Here is a 19,022-nt window from a genome sequence, read left to right on the forward strand (position 1 = left end):
TATCTTAATAGATTTGATGTAAACCGTCCTCAGATTAGGAGGAACCATATGGTTCCTGAGACAAAAATAGTTTGAGAAAGACTGATAGATATGGCACTGGACTCTGAGTTTACCTGCGACGATTGCAACTTCCATTATTTTATGGAAGAGAAATAGAGGGGTGTATGGTTAGAATATCTATCTTACTGAAGTTGATAAACAGAATACAACATTTTAAAATAATTTACAGGAAATCATTATCAGTGGATGCTTTTTTCTATCCTTCCTGATGTATTGTGGTTATGATACATTTCATATGTCAACACCAATGACATTTTAGTAGCTGATCTTATTCAGTCTGACTTACAGGAACAGTTAGGGTTAAGTCTTGCCCAAGGGCATATCAACACATTTTTCACCTAGTCAGCTTAGGGATTTGAACTAGCAACCTTTCAGTTAGTGGCCAAACACTCTTAACCGCTAAGCTACCTGCTAGCCTATGACACAAGTAAGATGTAAACATGATTCATGCTTGTAGAACAGTGGTATTCAAACCTTTTCAGTGGAGACTCCACTGAAAATAATTTCTAGGGACCCCATTTTTTTCCCAAGAATTTCTCATGACCCCATCCAACTCAATTCTAATTAAACAAAACGAAACAAATAATTACATTAACTCAATCTCATTTATTTTTTCAAATGACCGTTCTCAAAAACGTTTATATATGGTCCCATACAATAATCTGTACTCCTTATTTCTTGTATTTTATTTTTAAAAATCTTTTTGCGACCCCACTGCAGTATCCCCGCGACCCCGACTTTGAATACCACTGTTGTAGAACATAAAGACCAGTGAACAAGACTCCCAACTGTCAGGTTAGGCCTACCTTTCCCCCCCTTTTTTGTATGGAACTTGTTCGACTTTGCGACGCCACATCCCATGGTTATTCCTGTCAGGAATGGTTATTCCTGTCAGGCAAACATATAAAGAATCACAATTTATAGAAACTGGGCCATGACACACTGCCAAACACTGAAAGACCAAAATAGATCCGACCCAGACAAACATGTCCACTACACAGAAACCAATGAGAGCATGGTATTAATGTTCCCTGAGACAACATTTTAATCTTGTTATCTTCTGGCTCACCTCGGGCCTCATTGATTGACCTCAATCCTACAGTAGAGACTATGTATGTAATTCTATAAAGGCATACTTATTCCATGACTTCTATGAAATTAGATGTTGAAACAGTTTTACATTACCCTTTGGCAAGTTTGGTAAGGCCTATAATATGTATTGTGACTTTTAGTTTCTGAAATGTAATTATATACCTGTGGCTATCATGTAACAAACCATTATGGGAAATACTGTTGTTTCTATGACATTGTGAGTATTGATTTCTGTGTTTCATAAGCTGATTGTGTCTCTGAAATGGAAAGTCAGTGTTGTTTTTAAAGGACTAGGGGGTTTAATATACATAAGATCAAGGAAAAACAGACAAATGAAAAGTATATCACATAACATCTGACAATCACAGTCTCTCTGATTGAGCTGACAAGAGGAACATTATGGAATGAATGTTGAATTAATCACATCTGTTATCAAACATCTTACTTCCCATAATAATTTGAGCTATTCATTTTATTCTGCTTCTGCTTCTTCTATTTCTTCTCTTCCACGTTTTTCATTCAGGAAACACTAAAATGGTAAGAGACCATCTTAAAGGGCCAATCTGCGGTTTGAACAATAACGAAGCGGTCACGCCGCCACTGTTTCGATAAAACAAGCATATATCTTAGGTTCTGATGGGGTATGACAGTTGAACTAAGCTCATTAAGCATTTATAAGTTATATTCTTGAAGAATCAATGAGTATGTAGTATCGCAGATTGCCCCTTTAACATAGCCATATGAAAATGTAAATGCTTTTTTCAAAGAAAAACAACTTACCTGGTCACCGGCGCTACTCTGTCAACAAGTTCCCAAGTATTTTGGCCATGAATAGTTGGTCTCAGTATGTATTCTTGGAGCATTTGCACCTTTGCATTTCTCTTCAATCCACACACATCAAGTCAAGGTTTGAGATCATACATACTAGTGAGGTGGACAATAATATTTTCCACTTAATTCTTATACTTCACTACTGACATCATGTGCTGCTATTCCATATGGCAGCTCTCTTGTTGCTCTCTTGTTCTCTGGTGTGGCATGTTTGGCATTATGGCTTATTCAAGGCAACAAGCCTAGAGTGGATTAGGCTGGCTAATGACTTGATGCGGCTAGAGTAGACTGTTCTTTATATAGAAGGATGGCATACTGTACCTGTTAAAGGGCAACGTGTGTTGTTTGGGGTCGTACCATGACTTCCTCGTTGATTACAGCTGTCTGTATCGAAGTGATTGCTAGGTATGAGGTTTGTGTGTTTGTTTGAGGGGATCTCACTTGGTTTCTAAATACAGAGTGACAAAGACTTAATAGAAAATTAATATGGATTCATTAGCCAGCCCTATTGTTTATGATTTTGTTGTCATGGAGGATTTATTAGACTCATTGATTCGTGTAAAAAAATAAATACTGCGCTCATGCAATGGCATGCTTTGAGCACTACTGAAAAGTTATATTTACATGTGAAAAGTGAATGCCATATGCTGCATTTGCTACAGGCCTATTGTTTACCTTTTTGTTGGTGACACTTTGATATCTTGATAATATACAGCTGTTTAAAGGACAAATCCACAAATGAAAAAATAACCAAATTGTTTTGGTAAAAAGCTGAGGGATGTGCCTGGAGAAATGTAACCACTCTCAGATTATTAGACAGAGCTATGGATGCAAGGACTGACCATCCGTGATATCAAAATTATTGTTTTAACAATGTTATGAGGCTATACAGTGTTTGCCTACATTTACAATGTTTACAAACACTGGAGAAAAACAAGCTTTTTTGGGTTCTCATGGAGTGTGACAGTTGAACTAAGCTCATAAGGAATTTATAAGTTATATTATTCAAGAATCAATGTATATATATATATATATATATATATCATTTATAAGTCCAAAAATGTATTTAGCAACTACAGATTGCCCCTTTAAGTCTATCAAAAGTGTGCGAGTTTGAACATTAGGCCTATGGATAAAAGAAAACTATCAGCAATAATTCGATTGAGCAATAAAATACCCACTATTATTCCATAGGCTGGGATCCACACTGTGCAGCTGTTGCAAGAGCGCACTTTTCACTGGCTGTCCACTGGTTTCAAAAACAATTATTGATAGGCAGCTTAAACTTCTGTAATTCAACCATTATTGGGTTCAAATACACATTTAGATGTGTGATCAGCCGTCCACAACAACCACAATCCACAAGGCGCAAATAGCTAATTGAGAGAGCAGCAGTGTGATTCACATCAATGCACTATGTATAAAACAATAATATGTGATGTCCGTATCACCGTAGACCACACCACTGCTGTCATCCTTACCTCCAAGAGTTTATTCAAGTTGGATAAACTTTGGATGCCGACAGCAGTCGCACCATTGGAACACATAGCTTGGACTGTAGCCTACAAAAGCCTATTCCTGCTCTTTTTCCGCGATCCATCAAACCCATTTGGTGATTTATTTAGAATTCAAGGCACACTTAACCAGCATGGCTACCCCAGCATTCTGCAGCAATATGCCATTCCATCTGGTTTACGACCACTACTGATTCATAGACAGTGCTGACATCATCTCGCGTGGACTTAGAGTTTGTTGTCATCTTGCTGCAAGTCGTTAGTTAGTTAGTTAGTTAGTTAGTGTTAGGGTTATTGTTAGGGTTGAGCCAGGATGTGGACATGGAGCTAGGGTTAGGGGTACTGTTAGGGTTGAGCCAGGATGTGGACATGGAGCTAGGGTTAGGGTTAGGGGTATTGTTAGGTTTGAGCCAGGATGTGGACATGGAGCTAGGGTTAGTGTTAGGGTTATTGTTAGGGTTGAGCCAGGATGTGGACATGGAGCTAGGGTTAGTGTTAGGGGTATTGTTAGGGTTGAGCCAGGATGTGGACATGGAGCTAGGGTTAGTGTTAGGGTTGAGCCAGGATGTGGACATGGAGCTAGGGTTAGTGTTAGGGTTGAGCCAGGATGTGGACATGGAGCTAGGGTTAGTGTTAGGGTTGAGCCAGGATGTGGACATGGAGCTAGGGTTAGGGTTAGGGGTATTGTTAGGGTTGAGCCAGGATGTGGACATGGAGCTAGGGTTAGAGGTATTGTTAGGGTTGAGCCAGGATGTGGACATGGAGCTAGGGTTAGGGTTAGGGGTATTGTTAGGGTTGAGCCAGGATGTGGACATGGAGCTAGGGTTAGGGGTATTGTTAGGGTTGAGCCAGGATGTGGACATGGAGCTAGGGTTAGGGTTAGGGGTATTGTTAGGGTTGAGCCAGGATGTGGACATGGAGCTAGGGTTAGGGGTATTGTTAGGGTTGAGCCAGGATGTGGACATGGAGCTAGGGTTAGTGTTAGGGGTATTGTTAGGGTTGAGCCAGGATGTGGACATGGAGCTAGGGTTAGTGTTAGGGGTATTGTTAGGGTTGAGCCAGGATGTGGACATGGAGCTAGGGTTAGGGTTAGGGGTATTGTTAGGGTTGAGCCAGGATGTGGACATGGAGCTAGGGTTAGTGTTAGGGGTATTGTTAGGGTTGAGCCAGGATGTGGACATGGAGCTAGGGTTAGGGTTCGGGGTATTGTTAGGGTTGAGCCAGGATGTGGACATGGAGCTAGGGTTAGGGTTAGGGGTATTGTTAGGGTTGAGCCAGGATGTGGACATGGAGCTAGGGTTAGGGTTAGGGGTATTGTTAGGGTTGAGCCAGGATGTGGACATGGAGCTAGGGTTAGGGGTATTGTTAGGGTTGAGCCAGGATGTGGACATGGAGCTAGGGTTAGGGTTAGGGGTATTGTTAGGGTTGAGCCAGGATGTGGACATGGAGCTAGGGTTAGGGGTATTGTTAGGGTTGAGCCAGGATGTGGACATGGAGCTAGGGTTAGTGTTAGGGGTATTATTAGGGTTGAGCCAGGATGTGGACATGGAGCTAGGGTTAGGGATATTGTTAGGGTTGAGCCAGGATGTGGACATGGAGCTAGGGTTAGGGGTATTGTTAGGGTTGAGCCAGGATGTGGACATGGAGCTAGGGTTAGTGTTAGGGGTATTGTTAGGGTTGAGCCAGGATGTGGACATGGAGCTAGGGTTAGTGTTAGGGGTATTGTTAGGGTTGAGCCAGGATGTGGACATGGAGCTAGGGTTAGTGGTATTGTTAGGGTTGAGCCAGGATGTGGACATGGAGCTAGGGTTAGTGTTAGGGGTATTGTTAGGGTTGAGCCAGGATGTGGACATGGAGCTAGGGTTAGTGTTAGGGGTATTGTTAGGGTTGAGCCAGGATGTGGACATGGAGCTAGGGTTAGGGGTATTGTTAGGGTTGAGCCAGGATGTGGACATGGAGCTAGGGTTAGTGTTAGGGGTATTGTTAGGGTTGAGCCAGGATGTGGACATGGAGCTAGGGTTAGGGTTATTGTTAGGGTTGAGCCAGGATGTGGACATGGAGCTAGGGTTAGGGTTAGGGGTATTGTTAGGGTTGAGCCAGGATGTGGACATGGAGCTAGGGTTAGGGTTATTGTTAGGGTTGAGCCAGGATGTGGACATGGAGCTAGGGTTAGTGTTAGGGGTATTGTTAGGGTTGAGCCAGGATGTGGACATGGAGCTAGGGTTAGTGTTAGGGTTATTGTTAGGGTTGAGCCAGGGTGTAGAAATGAAGTTGTGTGGAGAGACATGGCAGATGACAATGAGCATGGCTCAAGTGTACAGTATTGTGTTAGAATTTATTCCATTCCATATCATACTTGTTTCCTGTGGTTTTGTTATCTCAAATGCACCTCATTTCCTACATCAAGAGTGTTATGAACAGTTCAATGTTTACTCCCAAAAAACACCTGCTTGCTTATCATCTTGGAGGAAACTGCTACATAGACGCAGTAGTACACCCCATGGCAAATAAAGACAAGTCAAAGAAAAACAAAGTGTCCTTTCTCTCACTCTGTATGTGTGTCTGTGTGTGTGAGTGTGAGTGTGTGTGCGCGTGCATATCTCTCTCTCTCTCCCCTCATGGCATCTCACACTAGAAGGACAGTGAAATCTCCCAAGGTCAATCTGGTGTGTGAATAGATAACTCATGTTCCCATGTTTCTAACGACGAGCAAAAGGTCACTCCTCATCTACACAATTAATGATCATCAGACCAGGGAGCATCACTTCACTCAAACACATCTCAAAGCAGTCAGCAGACCCCTTTCCTCTCTGAATAGGACTACAAGAACCACACCAATGATTTGATTGGATTCTGACTTGGATGTCAATCTGTCTGCAGAGAAAGATGATTACCTTGCGATATCTGATGGTTATGCTCTCTAGCTGGCCCCTGGGAGAAACTTTTATTCTGAAATCCTCAGGGCAGAAACCCAAAGCCACTCCAACAGACTTTGCTCCAGTCATCACCCTGAACAGGTGAGACACACCTGGAGTAGATACTCTCAAGGAAGTCATAATCAAAGATATGATTGAAGAAAATTATGATAGACGTTCTTTCTTAGCAGGCTGTTGGGCAAATGTTGCATTCCATTTTTTTTTTTTTGGGGGGGGGGTCATTTGTTATTGAGAGTATGATAATAACAATTATGCAGGCAATACATTATGGAACATCACTGTGCGTTATCAGTCAATGTGACCTTTAAATTCACAGTGAATGCATGTTATGCTTTTCATTGATGAAATGATCTACATCATTGATGACATCAATCAGTTTTGGGAGTTAATAGGTTAAAGTATAACCTACTTCATAACCTATTCCGATTATGTTATAGTTAGACATAAGTTAATTTAAATAAATGTGTGTTTCCATTGCAAAGTACTTTAAAACTGACATGCTAATGTAATCAGTAAAATGGGGTGTTTTGATCAGAGAAAATAACAGTGTTATTTAAACTTTAGACACCATACATTTACCCATTCTAAAGACATAGCAATGTCATCCTGTTCTCTGAACACACTGTGATGTCAAAAACCCTGGTGTATAATCATGTCTTTATTATGGTTTCAATGTCAAACTATGTCTTAGATAAATATATGCATATTGCATCAAAATTGTGGAAGGCATGAGGGAAGATTGTTGCCTTTTTTCTTGGCTGAAGGAAATGCATTTTATTGAGATTGATCGTCAAGTAGGCTACTGTATGAAGAAATCTGGGGAGTAATGGTCCCCTTATTGACTTGTTGCAGTTGCCAAGGGGAACCCCTGTCAGACATCAAACATTTCCTTCTGAGGGGTCTGAACCTGCAGATAGAGCCTCAGACGGAGGGGACTGGACTGGCCTCACTCAGGGAGCAGTGGATGGCTGCGTTCACAACCCAACGCAGTGACTCTCAGACAGCACTGGACAGCAACGGTAAAGCTGTGTAATGTAACTCAGAAGAGCATCACTGATAGTGAACACGTTTATTACATTAGATAATAGTCTGAGATTCCCACCATTTGTTTGAGTCACTTATTACACAGATTTGTTGAAGTCTGACATTCTTGTTTGTTCAATTAGTAATTTAATTACATTTTGCAGTAGCTTGGTGGTAGTTGAACTAAATTCAAATCTTGGTAGTGTTTTCACTAGTTCATTACTTGTTTGCCATGTAGTGGTGTAGCTCAGTTTATTTTTTAACGAACTCAGTCCGGCTTTCAACTTACTCTTGAACGTTGTAATAGTAGAGTCAGTCATTATATACCTTAGAGAGCTATTCATAACTTGTGAGAAATGTACAGATCAACTAGCCCATTTCAGCTAACGTTTTTTAGCTAGGTTTTTTTTTGCCCATCGATTTTGTTGTAATGGTTGAGTCACTGAAATATACCATGAACACACATTAGACATGGCAAAATATATAGAATTGCAAGAAAATGTGCTTTAAAACGGCAACATTTTCTCTGCCCCCCTCCCCCACCCATGGCAAAATGTAAAGAATTGCAGGAAATAAGCTTTAAACCTGCAAAATGTTCTCTCAGCCAATAAGAGGGGTGTGAACAGTGCTTGTGCCAATAGAAAGAGACTACTGGAAATACACACTACTTTTTTTGCAAAAATAACAAAAAAAATATGGGTAAAGTAGGCAAGATTTCCTTTCTTTTTCGGCATCAGACCTTCCCAATTTTCACTTGAAACATTGTTTTTGTGTTTAATAGGCTAAATTACACCTTATGTTGACGTCTGACTCCTGAGTAAACTGTTCTTGCAATTTGTAGACTATGAACGTTTAGACAAATTTTTCTCAAAGTAATTTGGATGTAGTGAACTACTTTTTCAAAGTAACTTTAGTTAAGTAAAATATATGTTTCTTAGCAGTAGCTTTAGTTTAGCTTAACTTCTTCCAGTGTGAAGTAATTGGTAGCTTGGTAAACTATATTTTCGGAGTAACTTTCCCAACACTGACTGTTATTCTCTATTTCAGCAGGAAACTCCCAGCAAGAGTTCTCTGGAAATACAACAGGGCCACACTGCTGTCAACTGGTCTCTAAGGTTTGACAAACACTGAAAAACCTTGCCAGTATGGTTTCCAATATGTGAAGTGACATGTGGTGTGTTGTCTGTCTGTCTCTGCTAGACCTGGGCTGGCAGAACTGGATCATCTACCCAGAGAGGTTTACCTTCATCCAGTGTGCAGCCTGCACCACACAGCTGAACCCTGCTGGCCAACAGTGTGGAGCGCACCTTCCCTCACAGGACTCCCCTCCAGAGGTAATGCATGTGCACCACAACTTAAAACAACATTAAAGCTACACTATAAAACATTGAAACTACACAATGATATATTACAGGTGTCACACTGCAAATGCATCACTAAGAAGCAATGAGAAAAATTGGCATGTGATTTTCAAGTTTTTAGTCAAAGACACAATTTGCAAACACAATGCACATGTGCTGTTATTCCATCTGACTTTCATTGAAGCGTCTATTGGTGGTTTGTCTGTACAAGGGATCAAATAGAATGTCTTGTGGATCTCAGTACAAGGTCACAGGTTTAAAGGTTAGTTCCTGGATGATCTGATTGGTTCTCAAACTAGTTCAACCAGGAAATGGTAGACTCAAACTGACAGAGCAGATATCTTAACAGCCAAAAATGATTTAAGGGTACAATTCAGACACTATGTGCCCTTACCTCTTTCTGACCCCTGAACAAATCTGCCACTGGACAGATCATACCTGATTACTTAATTGTATTTCTGAAGTCTTTCAGTTCAGATGATCAATCTCTCTAGGAAGCAACCTTGCTAAGAAACATAACTATATTAAAATACTGTAGCTTTTTAAACTGTTATCTGATGGCTACTTACAGTACAGTGACCTTTCCTTTTTTAGGTTTCCTGCTGCAAACCTGCATCCCAACACCTGGTGCCAGTGCTCTACCTGGATTAATTCAACACACTGATCATCTCCTCTGTGTATCTGACCTGGGACTGCAGCTGCACACCAGCCATCAACCCCCATCGCCATACTTAATAGACCTGTCCATTCTCCAACTGTTTTATATTATAGTATAGAGCTCTCTAAATAAGATCCATACTCTACATTTTATATACTGTACATGGTCATGTTCCCATACTCACATAAACCCCATCTAAACATACAGTTGAAGTACAAATTTCTTGTTAATAATCTATAGTTTTGGCAAGTCGATTAGGACATCTACTTTGTACATGACACAAGTAATTTTTCCAACAATTGTTTACAGATAGATTATTTCACTTATAATTCACTGTATCACAATTCCAATGGGTCAGAAGTTTACATACACTAAGTTGACTGTGTCTTTAAATAGCTTGGAAAATTCCAGAAAATGATGTCATGGATTTAGAAGCTTCTGATAGGCTAATTTTCATCATTTGAGTCAAATGGAGTTGTACCTGTCGATGTATTTCAAGGCCTCCCTTCAAACTCAGTGCCTCTTTGCTTTATATCATGGGAAAATCAAAAGGAAACAGCCAAGACTTCAGATAAATTATTGTAGACCTCCACAAGTCTGGTTCATCCTTGGGAACAATTTCCAAATGCCTGAAGATACTTCCAAAAGCATGATTTAAAATTAAAATTAAATAATTTCACCTTTATTTAACCAGGTAGGCCAGTTGAGAACAAGTTCTCATTTACAACTGCAACCTGGTCAAGATAAAGCAAAGCAGTGCGACACAAACAACAACACAGAGTTACACATGGAATAAACAAATGTACAATCAATAACCCAAAAGAGAAATCTATATACAGTGTGTGCAAATGAGGTAAGATTAGGGAGGTAAGGCAATAAATAGGCCGTAGTGGCAAAGTAATTACAATATAGTAATAAACACTGGAGAGATAGATGTGCAGAAGGTGAATGTGCAAGTAGAGATACTGGGGTGCAAAGGAGAAGAAAAAAAACTATAGGGGGATGAGGTAGTTGGATAGACTATTTACAGATAGGCATTGTACAGGTGCAATGATCTGTAAGCTGCTCTGACAGCTGATGCTTAAAGTTAGTGAGGGAGATATGTGTCTCCAGCTTCAGTGATTTTTGCAATTCATTCCAGTCATTGGAAGCAGAAAACTGAAAGGTGGCCAAAAAGATGGCCAAAGAGGAATTGGCTTTGGGGGTGACCAGTGAAATATACCTGCTGGAGTGCGTGCTACGGGTGGGTGCTGCTATGGTGACCAGTGAGCTGAGATAAGGGGGGCTTTACCTAGCAAAGACTTATAGATGATCTGGAGCCAGTGGGTTTGGCGCCGAATATGAAGCGAGGGCCAGCCAACAAGAGCATACAGGTCACAGTGGTGGGTAGTATATGGGGCTTTAGTGACAAAACGTATGGCACTGTGATAGTCTGCATCCCACTTGCTGAGTAGAGTGTTGGAGGCTATTGTGTAAATGACATCGCTGAAGTCAAGGATTGGTATGATAATCAGTTTTACCAGGGTATGTTTGGCAGCATGAGTGAAGGATGCTTTGTTGCGAAATAGGTACCACGTTCATCTGTACATACAATAGTACGCAGGTATAAACACCATAGGACCACGCAGCCGTCATACCGCTCAGGAAGGAGACGCATTCTGTCTCCTAGAGATGAATGTACTTTGGTGCGAAAAGTGAAAATCAATCCCAGAAACAACAGCAAAGGACCTTGTGAAGATGCTGGAGGAAACAGGTACAATAGTATCTATATCCACAGTAAAACGAGTCCTATATCGACATAACCTCAAAGGCCGCTCGGCAAGGAAGAAGACACTGCTCCAAAACCGCCATAAAAAAAAGCCAGACTACGCTTTGCAACTGCACATGGGGACAAAGATCGTACTTTTTGGAGAAATGTCCTCTGGTCTGATGAAACAAAAATATAACTGTTTGGCCATAATGACCATCGTTATGTTTGGAGGTAAAAGGGGGAGGCTTGCAAGCCAAAGAACAACATCCCAACCGTGAAGCACGGGGGTGGCAGCATCATGTTGTGGGGGTGCTATGCTGAAAGAGGAACTGGTGCCCTTCACAAAATAGATGGCATCATGAGGTAGGGAAATGATGTGGACATATTGAATCAACATGTCAAGACATCAGTCAGGAAGTTAAAGCTTGGTTGCAAAATGGGCCTTCCAAATGGACAATGACACCAAGCATACTTCCAAAGTTGTGGCAAAATGAAGTCAAGGTATTGGAGTGGCCATCACAATGCCCTGACCTCAATCCCATAGAAAATTTGAGGGCAGAACTGAAAAAGCGTCTGCGAGCAAGGAGGCCTACAAACCTGACTCTGTTAAACCAGCTATGTCAGGAAGAATGGGCCAAAATTCACCAAACGTATTGTGGGAAGCTTGTGGAAGGCTACCCGAAACATTTGACCCAAGTTAAAGAATTTAAAGGCAATGCTACCAAATACTAATTGAGCGTATGTAAACTTCTGACCCAATGGGAATGTGATGAAAGAAATAAAAAATGTAAGAAATAATTCTCTCTACTATTATTCTGACATTTCACGTTTTTAAAATAAAGTGGTGATCCTAACTGACCTACGACAGGGGATTTTTACTAGGATTAAATGTCAGGAATTGTGAAAAACTGAGTTTAAATCTATTTGGCTAAGATGTATGTAGACTTCCATCTTCAACTGTATATCTACTCTAATTGTTCTATACTATGGTATACCATGGTGTAGAGTTATGTAAATAAGACCTATTTGTATGGTCACGCTCACATTCCTGATGTTGCAGATCAAAACATTGGGTTTTGGAACACAACTGAGACACACCTGAGAGTCAGTGATTAGACATGTTAGTAGTTCCATTACATCTGGTCTGACCTCTGTGTTGTATTTCTCAGGGCTGGCTGCACTCAATGTTGTTGTGTAAACAGTACTTCTGGGAAACAATGGACAATGTTTTAATATAAGACACACCCATCTACCCACAGAAAGTTATATGAAACATACAAATCACAGTTAGTGCAGGTATGGGTAAGATGGAAACCTACTTAAATACCAGTGTGACATGAAAAGCTTCAAAACAGGGACAATTCTACTCAGATCTTCAGTGACAATACACTACAGCCATTTTTTCAGACAGTTTCATAACAGAGGCCTATTAACTTTATTGCTGTGGTAAGGCAAAGGGAAGTGAAACCAATGTTCGTTGCACAAGAACCCTCCCTTCTGCTGCTCACACAGTGATTCACACTGGGGAATGGCACAGAGAGAAATGAGGACATAATAAACAAACTTCTTCTTCCTTACCTGTTACATACCTTCAAGATTCAATGTCACATACACAAGTACAGTGAAATGCCTTGCAAACTCAAAACCCAACAATGCAATAATCAATAACAATGTAATACAAAAAAAAACACGACAAATAAGAAGAAATATGAAGAACACAATAAGTAAGTAAGTATACTATTACAGGGTCAGTTCCAATACCATATTTACAATTTCGATACTGGATTGATGGAGGTAGATATGTGTAGAGGTAAGGCAACAGGATATAATATAAACAGAGTAGCAGCAGCTTGTATGTGAGTGGGTGTGCGTGTGTGGAGTCAGTGTGTGGAGTCAGTATAAATGTATGTGCATATTATGTGTGTGTGAGCATATGATGGAGTATGTGTGTGAGTGAGTTTGTAGGGCCCAGTGAGTGTGTAGGGCACAGTGAGTGTGTAGGGCACAGTGAGTGTGTAGGGCACAGTGAGTATGTAGGGCCCAGTGAGTATGTAGGGCACAGTGAGTGTGTAGGGCCCAGTGAGTGTGTAGGGCCCAGTGAGTGTGTAGGGTACAGTGAGTGTACATAGAGACAGGACCTGGGAGACAAAATTACTGATATATAAAAATACAGTTATATTTCTGGATTTTCTATGAGAATAACTTGTAGTCAAATATAGTCAATGATACAGTATAACATTGTCAACTGTAATACTATCTAAACAAATATTCACCAAACACATACAGGCATCTACTTGCTTTATACATTGTATCCATATTGATATTATCTTGACCAGCAGCATTTAATGCTTTGTTGGCTGCATCTCTGGATGTCATCAAGCCATCCATTCACATGAAATCAATGAACATATAATCATGGAGTCATGTAAAGTGAGCAGTATGCTTACCTGCGATGATCTTTTGCAGGAGGCGGCAGCCAGTGATCGAAGTTGGTCTCTACTCTGAACCACCTATAGTAGGAAAGGACACTGTACTGTAAGTAGCCATCAGATAACAGTTTAAAAAGCTACAGTATTTTAATATAGTTATGTTTCTTAGCAAGGTTGCTTCCTAGAGAGATTGATCATCTGAACTGAAAGACTATAGGAAAACAATTAAGTAATCAAGTATTATCTGTCCAGTAGCAGATTTGTTCAGGGGGTTGAAAGAGGTAGGAAAACAAATAAATAAGGAAACATATGGTAGTCACATTGTGTCTGAATTTTACCATTAAATCATATTTGGCTGTTAAGATATCTGCTCTGTCAGTTTCAGTCTACCATTTCCTGGGTGAACTAGTTTGAGAACCAATCAGATCATCAAGGAACTAACCTTTAACCTGTTACCTTGTACTGAGATCAACAAGACATTCTATTTGATCCCTTGTACAGACAAAGCACCAATATATGTTTCCATGGAAGTCAGATGGAATAACAGCACATGTGTATTGTGTTTGCAAAATGTGTGTTTGACTAAAAACTTGAAAATCACATGCCAACTCTTCTCATTAAATCAAATTTTAAAAAATCAAATTTAACACATGGTTAGCAGATGTTAATGTGAGTGTAGCGAAATGCTTGTGCTTCTAGTTCCGACAATGCAGTAATAACCAACAAGTAATCTAACTAACAATTCCAAAACTACTGTCTTATTCACAGTGTAAGGGGATAAAGAATATGTACATAAAGATATATGAATGAGTGATGGTACAGAGCAGCATAGGCAAGATACAGTAGATGGTATAGAGTACAGTATATACATATGAGATGAGTATGTAAACAAAGTGGCATAGTTAAAGTGGCTAGTGATACATGTATTACATAAGGATGCAGTAGATGATATAGAGTACAGTATATACGTATGCATATGAGATGAATAATGTAGGGTATGTAAACATTATATTAGGTAGCATTGTTTAAAGTGGCTAGTGATATATTTTACATCATTTCCCATCAATTCCCATTATTAAAGTGGCTGGAGTTGAGTCAGTGTCAGTGTGTTGGCAGCAGCCACTCAATGTTAGTGGTGGCTGTTTAACAGTCTGATGGCCTTGAGATAGAAGCTGTTTTTCAGTCTCTCGGTCCCAGCTTTGATGCACCTGTACTGACCTCGCCTTCTGGATGATAGCGGGGTGAACAGGCAGTGGCTCGGGTGGTTGTTGTCCTTGATGACCTTTATGGCCTTCCTGTAACATCGGGTGGTGTAGGTGTCCTGGAGGGCAGGTAGTTTGCCCCCGGTGATGCGTTGTGCAGACCTCACTACCCTCTGGAGAGCCTTACGGTTGTGGGTGGAGCAGTTGCCGTACCAGGCGGTGATACAGCCCGCCAGGATGCTCTCGATTGTGCATCTGTAGAAGTTTGTGAGTGCTTTTGGTGACAAGCCGAATTTCTTCAGCCTCCTGAGGTTGAAGAGGCGCTGCTGCGCCTTCTTCACGATGCTGTCTGTGTGAGTGGACCAATTCAGTTTGTATGTGACGTGTACGCCGAGGAACTTAAAACTTACTACCCTCTCCACTACTGTTCCATCGATGTGGATAGGGGGGTGTTCCCTCAAGTCCACAATCATCTCCTTAGTTTTGTTGACGTTGAGTGTGAGGTTATTTTCCTGACACCACACTCCGAGGGCCCTCACCTCCTCCCTGTAGGCCGTCTCGTCGTTGTTGGTAATCAAGCCTACCACTGTTGTGTCGTCCGCAAACTTGATGATTGAGTTGGAGGCGTGCGTGGCCACGCAGTCGTGGGTGAACAGGGAGTACAGGAGAGGGCTCAGAACGCACCCTTGTGGGGCCCCAGTGTTGAGGATCAGCGGGGTGGAGATGTTGTTGCCTACCCTCACCACCTGGGGGCGGCCCGTCAGGAAGTCCAGTACCCAGTTGCACAGGGCGGGGTCGAGACCCAGGGTCTCGAGCTTGATGACGAGCTTGGAGGGTACTATGGTGTTGAATGCCGAGCTGTAGTCGATGAACAGCATTCTTACATAGGTATTCCTCTTGTCCAGATGGGTTAGGGCAGTGTGGTTGAGATTGCATCGTCTGTGGACCTATTTGGGCGGTAAGCAAATTGGAGTGGGTCTAGGGTGTCAGGTAGGGTGGAGGTGATATGGTCCTTGACTAGTCTATCAAAGCACTTCATGATGACGGAAGTGAGTGCTACGGGGCGGTAGTCGTTTAGCTCAGTTACCTTAGCTTTCTTGGGAACAGGAACAATGGTAGCCCTCTTGAAGCATGTGGGAACAGCAGACTGGTATAGGGATTGATTGAATATGTCCGTAAACACACCGGCCAGCTGGTCTGCGCATGCTCTGAGGGCGCGGCTGGGGATGCCGTCTGGGCCTGCAGCCTTGCGAGGGATAACACGTTTAAATGTTTTACTCACCTCGGCTGCAGTGAAGGAGAGCCCGCATGTTTTCGTTGCAGGCCGTGTCAGTGGCACTGTATTGTCCTCAAAGCGGGCAAAAAAGTTATTTAGTCTGCCTGGGAGCAAGACATCCTGGTCCGTGACTGGGCTGGTTTTCTTCTTGTAGTCCGTGATTGACTGTAGACCCTGCCACACACCTCTTGTGTCTGAGCCGTTGAATTGAGATTCTACTTTGTCTCTATACTGACGCTTAGCTTGTTTGATAGCCTTGCGGACGGAATAGCTGCACTGTTTGTATTCGGTCATGTTACCAGTCACCTTGCCCTGATTAAAAGCAGTGGTTCGCGCTTTCAGTTTCACGCGAATGCTGCCATCAATCCACGGTTTCTGGTTAGGGAATGTTTTAATCGTTGCTATGGGAACGACATCTTCAACGCACGTTCTAATGAACTCGCACACCGAATCAGCGTATTCGTCAATGTTGTTATCTGACGCAATACGAAACATATCCCAGTCCACGTGATGGAAGCAGTCTTGGAGTGTGGAATCAGCTTGGTCGGACCAGCGTTGGACAGAACTCAGCGCGGGAGCTTCTTGTTTTAGTTTCTGTCTGTAGGCAGGGATCAACAAAATGGAGTCGTGGTCAGCTTTTCCGAAAGGAGGGCGGGGCAGGGCCTTATATGCGTCGCGGAAGTTAGCGTAACAATGATCCAAGGTTTTTCCAGCCCTGGTTGCGCAATCGATATGCTGATACAATTTAGGGAGTCTTGTTTTCAGATTAGCCTTGTTAAAATCCCCAGCTACAATGAATGCAGCCTCAGGATGTATGGATTCCAGTTTGCAAAGAGTCAAATAAAGTTTGTTCAGAGCCATCGATGTGTCTGCTTGGGGGGGAATATATACGGCTGTGATTATAATCGAAGAGAATTCTCTTGGTAGATAATGCGGTCGACATTTGATTGTGAGGAATTCTAAATCAGGTGAACAGAAGGATTTGAGTTCCTGTATGTTACTGCTTAGTAATGCGTTTGCAGTGTGGCACCTGCAATCTATCTTTGTGTAGGTTCAATGTTTTATAGGGTAGCTTAAACGTTATTTTAAGTTGTGGTCGCGGTGCAAGGAGCACATGCATTAACTCTAGAGGGGAGTCCTGTGAGGGAAGGTGCGCTCCACACCGTTGGCCTGTGGGTTCCACCAGTCTGTCCACTTAACCCCCATCCTTGCTGACCTCCATTGGCTACCTGTCCCTCAAATAATTGACTTTAAAATTATCTTCCTTGTCTACAAAGCCCTAAATGACATTGGGTCTGCCTACCTGTCAGATCTACTCCCCACTTACAATACTCCACGCACCCTACGGTCAAGTCACGCCAAACTGCTTCATGCACCCAGGACCCGGCTCCAAACAAACGGGGGCAGTGCCTTTTCCTGCCATGCACCACACCTTTGGAACTCCAAGACATCTAAGGGCTGTTTAGACTGTTTTTTTTTTAAAGAATCCTCTTTATCGGCTGGCCTACCCTTTATCCTAGACTTTGATTGTTGCTTTTATGGTATGGTTATATACATTTGCATTGTTTTTTAAAACCAATTTTTCTATTTTAACTTTTATTTTATGCACTTTTTGGTTATTCTTGTATATTGAAAATGGCTTTACAAATGTAATTTATTATTATTAGAATATTATCATCAGATATTGGGCTTTTAAAATAAGATACCAGGGTGTTCACTCTTGGATGTGTAAATTAAGTGCAGTGTCCTTCCCTTTTTTAGGTTTCCTGCTGCAAACCTGCATCCCAACACCTGGTGCCAGTGCTCTACCTGGATGAATTTAACACACTGATCATCTCCTCTGTGTATCTGACCCGGGACTGCAGCTGCACACCAACCATCAACCCCCATCACAGTCTTACTAGACCTGTCCATTCTCCAACTGTTCTATACTTTAGATTCTACATTTTATATTCTGTACATGGTCATGTTCCCATGAACCCCATCACCCTACTAACTAAACATATGTCCATTATCAATGTTTTACATCATGTATGGTCATGCTCACATCACTGATGTTGCAGATCAAAACATTGGGTTTTGAGGTGTTACTTTGAATGTCTCTTGTTGCTCATCTAGTTTGGGGATTTCTTTCAAACTATAATCACATTATTGTTCATGGAATAGACCTACTGTATTGTATAGTTAGGGCTGACATGCAACGCATCATTGTGGTTGTCAAAACAGCTTCATTACGTTTGGTAAAAACTGTTTCATCCTGTGTAAGGTTTGATCATTCATGTACCTTATCAGCTCTGAAAGATGTAAATGGTGTATTTAAAAATATATATTATATTTGTACCTTACAAAAATATTTTCTGGCTTTGACATGTTGTTACATACGCCTCTTGAAGGAGGAAACGCAACACCCTGCTACAACCAACTCCCCGTGGAGTGAAAGAGGTATGGGATTGCAGGTAAATGACCATTTACTGGGAATTTATTTCCTTAACACGGTAATGTGGGGGAAAGGGGCTGGACGGAACCAAAGCAAAGAAAGTTAGAGTTCTCTCTCCTACCTTACCTGCCTACCCACCTAACTTTAACGCCACTTGGTGCGCTAACCAAAGTACTGGGGTGGTCCGCCCAGGTCTTACCTAGTGTGAATAGACAGAGTACATACTACGGGTATATGTATGCCCGCTGGCCTCTTGCCTAAGCACTCCCAATGTGCCATCCCCTTCCCCACTGGGAACAAATTAAATAACTACTAACTTTAAAGTGAACCATTTCAATAATCACAAACACAGTCATTTTGGCCTACACATACCTCAGCAAGACCGGCTACAAAATCCTTCACAAAAACGTATACAGCCCAATAACGAAACAGGACATACAAAGAAGCTCTCTC

The 19,022-nt window shown here is 41.7% G+C and overlaps 1 protein-coding gene and 1 pseudogene across 2 annotated transcripts in view; one reads left to right on the top strand and one right to left on the bottom strand.

Annotated features, from left to right (window-relative positions):
- Positions 1–19,015, bottom strand: part of ppef2a (protein phosphatase with EF-hand domain 2a) — a 35,152-nt gene extending 16,137 nt beyond the window's left edge. The window contains exons 1-2 of one of the 2 annotated variants that reach the window (XM_029637413.2): positions 18,942–19,015; positions 13,673–13,735 (exon numbers count right to left, since the gene is read on the bottom strand). Coding sequence is in view for 1 of the 2 variants with exons in the window: in XM_029637411.2 (XP_029493271.1) it covers positions 867–921 (55 nt within the window). In the remaining variant the exon portion in view is untranslated. Of the gene's footprint in view, positions 1–866; positions 949–1,932; positions 2,560–13,672; positions 13,736–18,941 lie in introns of those variants that run through there. The other variant, XM_029637411.2, reaches the window with a different exon arrangement.
- LOC115111178 (bone morphogenetic protein 6-like) lies at positions 6,384–18,036 on the top strand (annotated as a pseudogene).
- Positions 19,016–19,022: the final 7 nt, after the last annotated feature.

Source organism: Oncorhynchus nerka, linkage group LG27, assembly GCF_034236695.1.
Source record: "Oncorhynchus nerka isolate Pitt River linkage group LG27, Oner_Uvic_2.0, whole genome shotgun sequence".
Lineage (NCBI taxonomy): Eukaryota > Metazoa > Chordata > Actinopteri > Salmoniformes > Salmonidae > Oncorhynchus > Oncorhynchus nerka.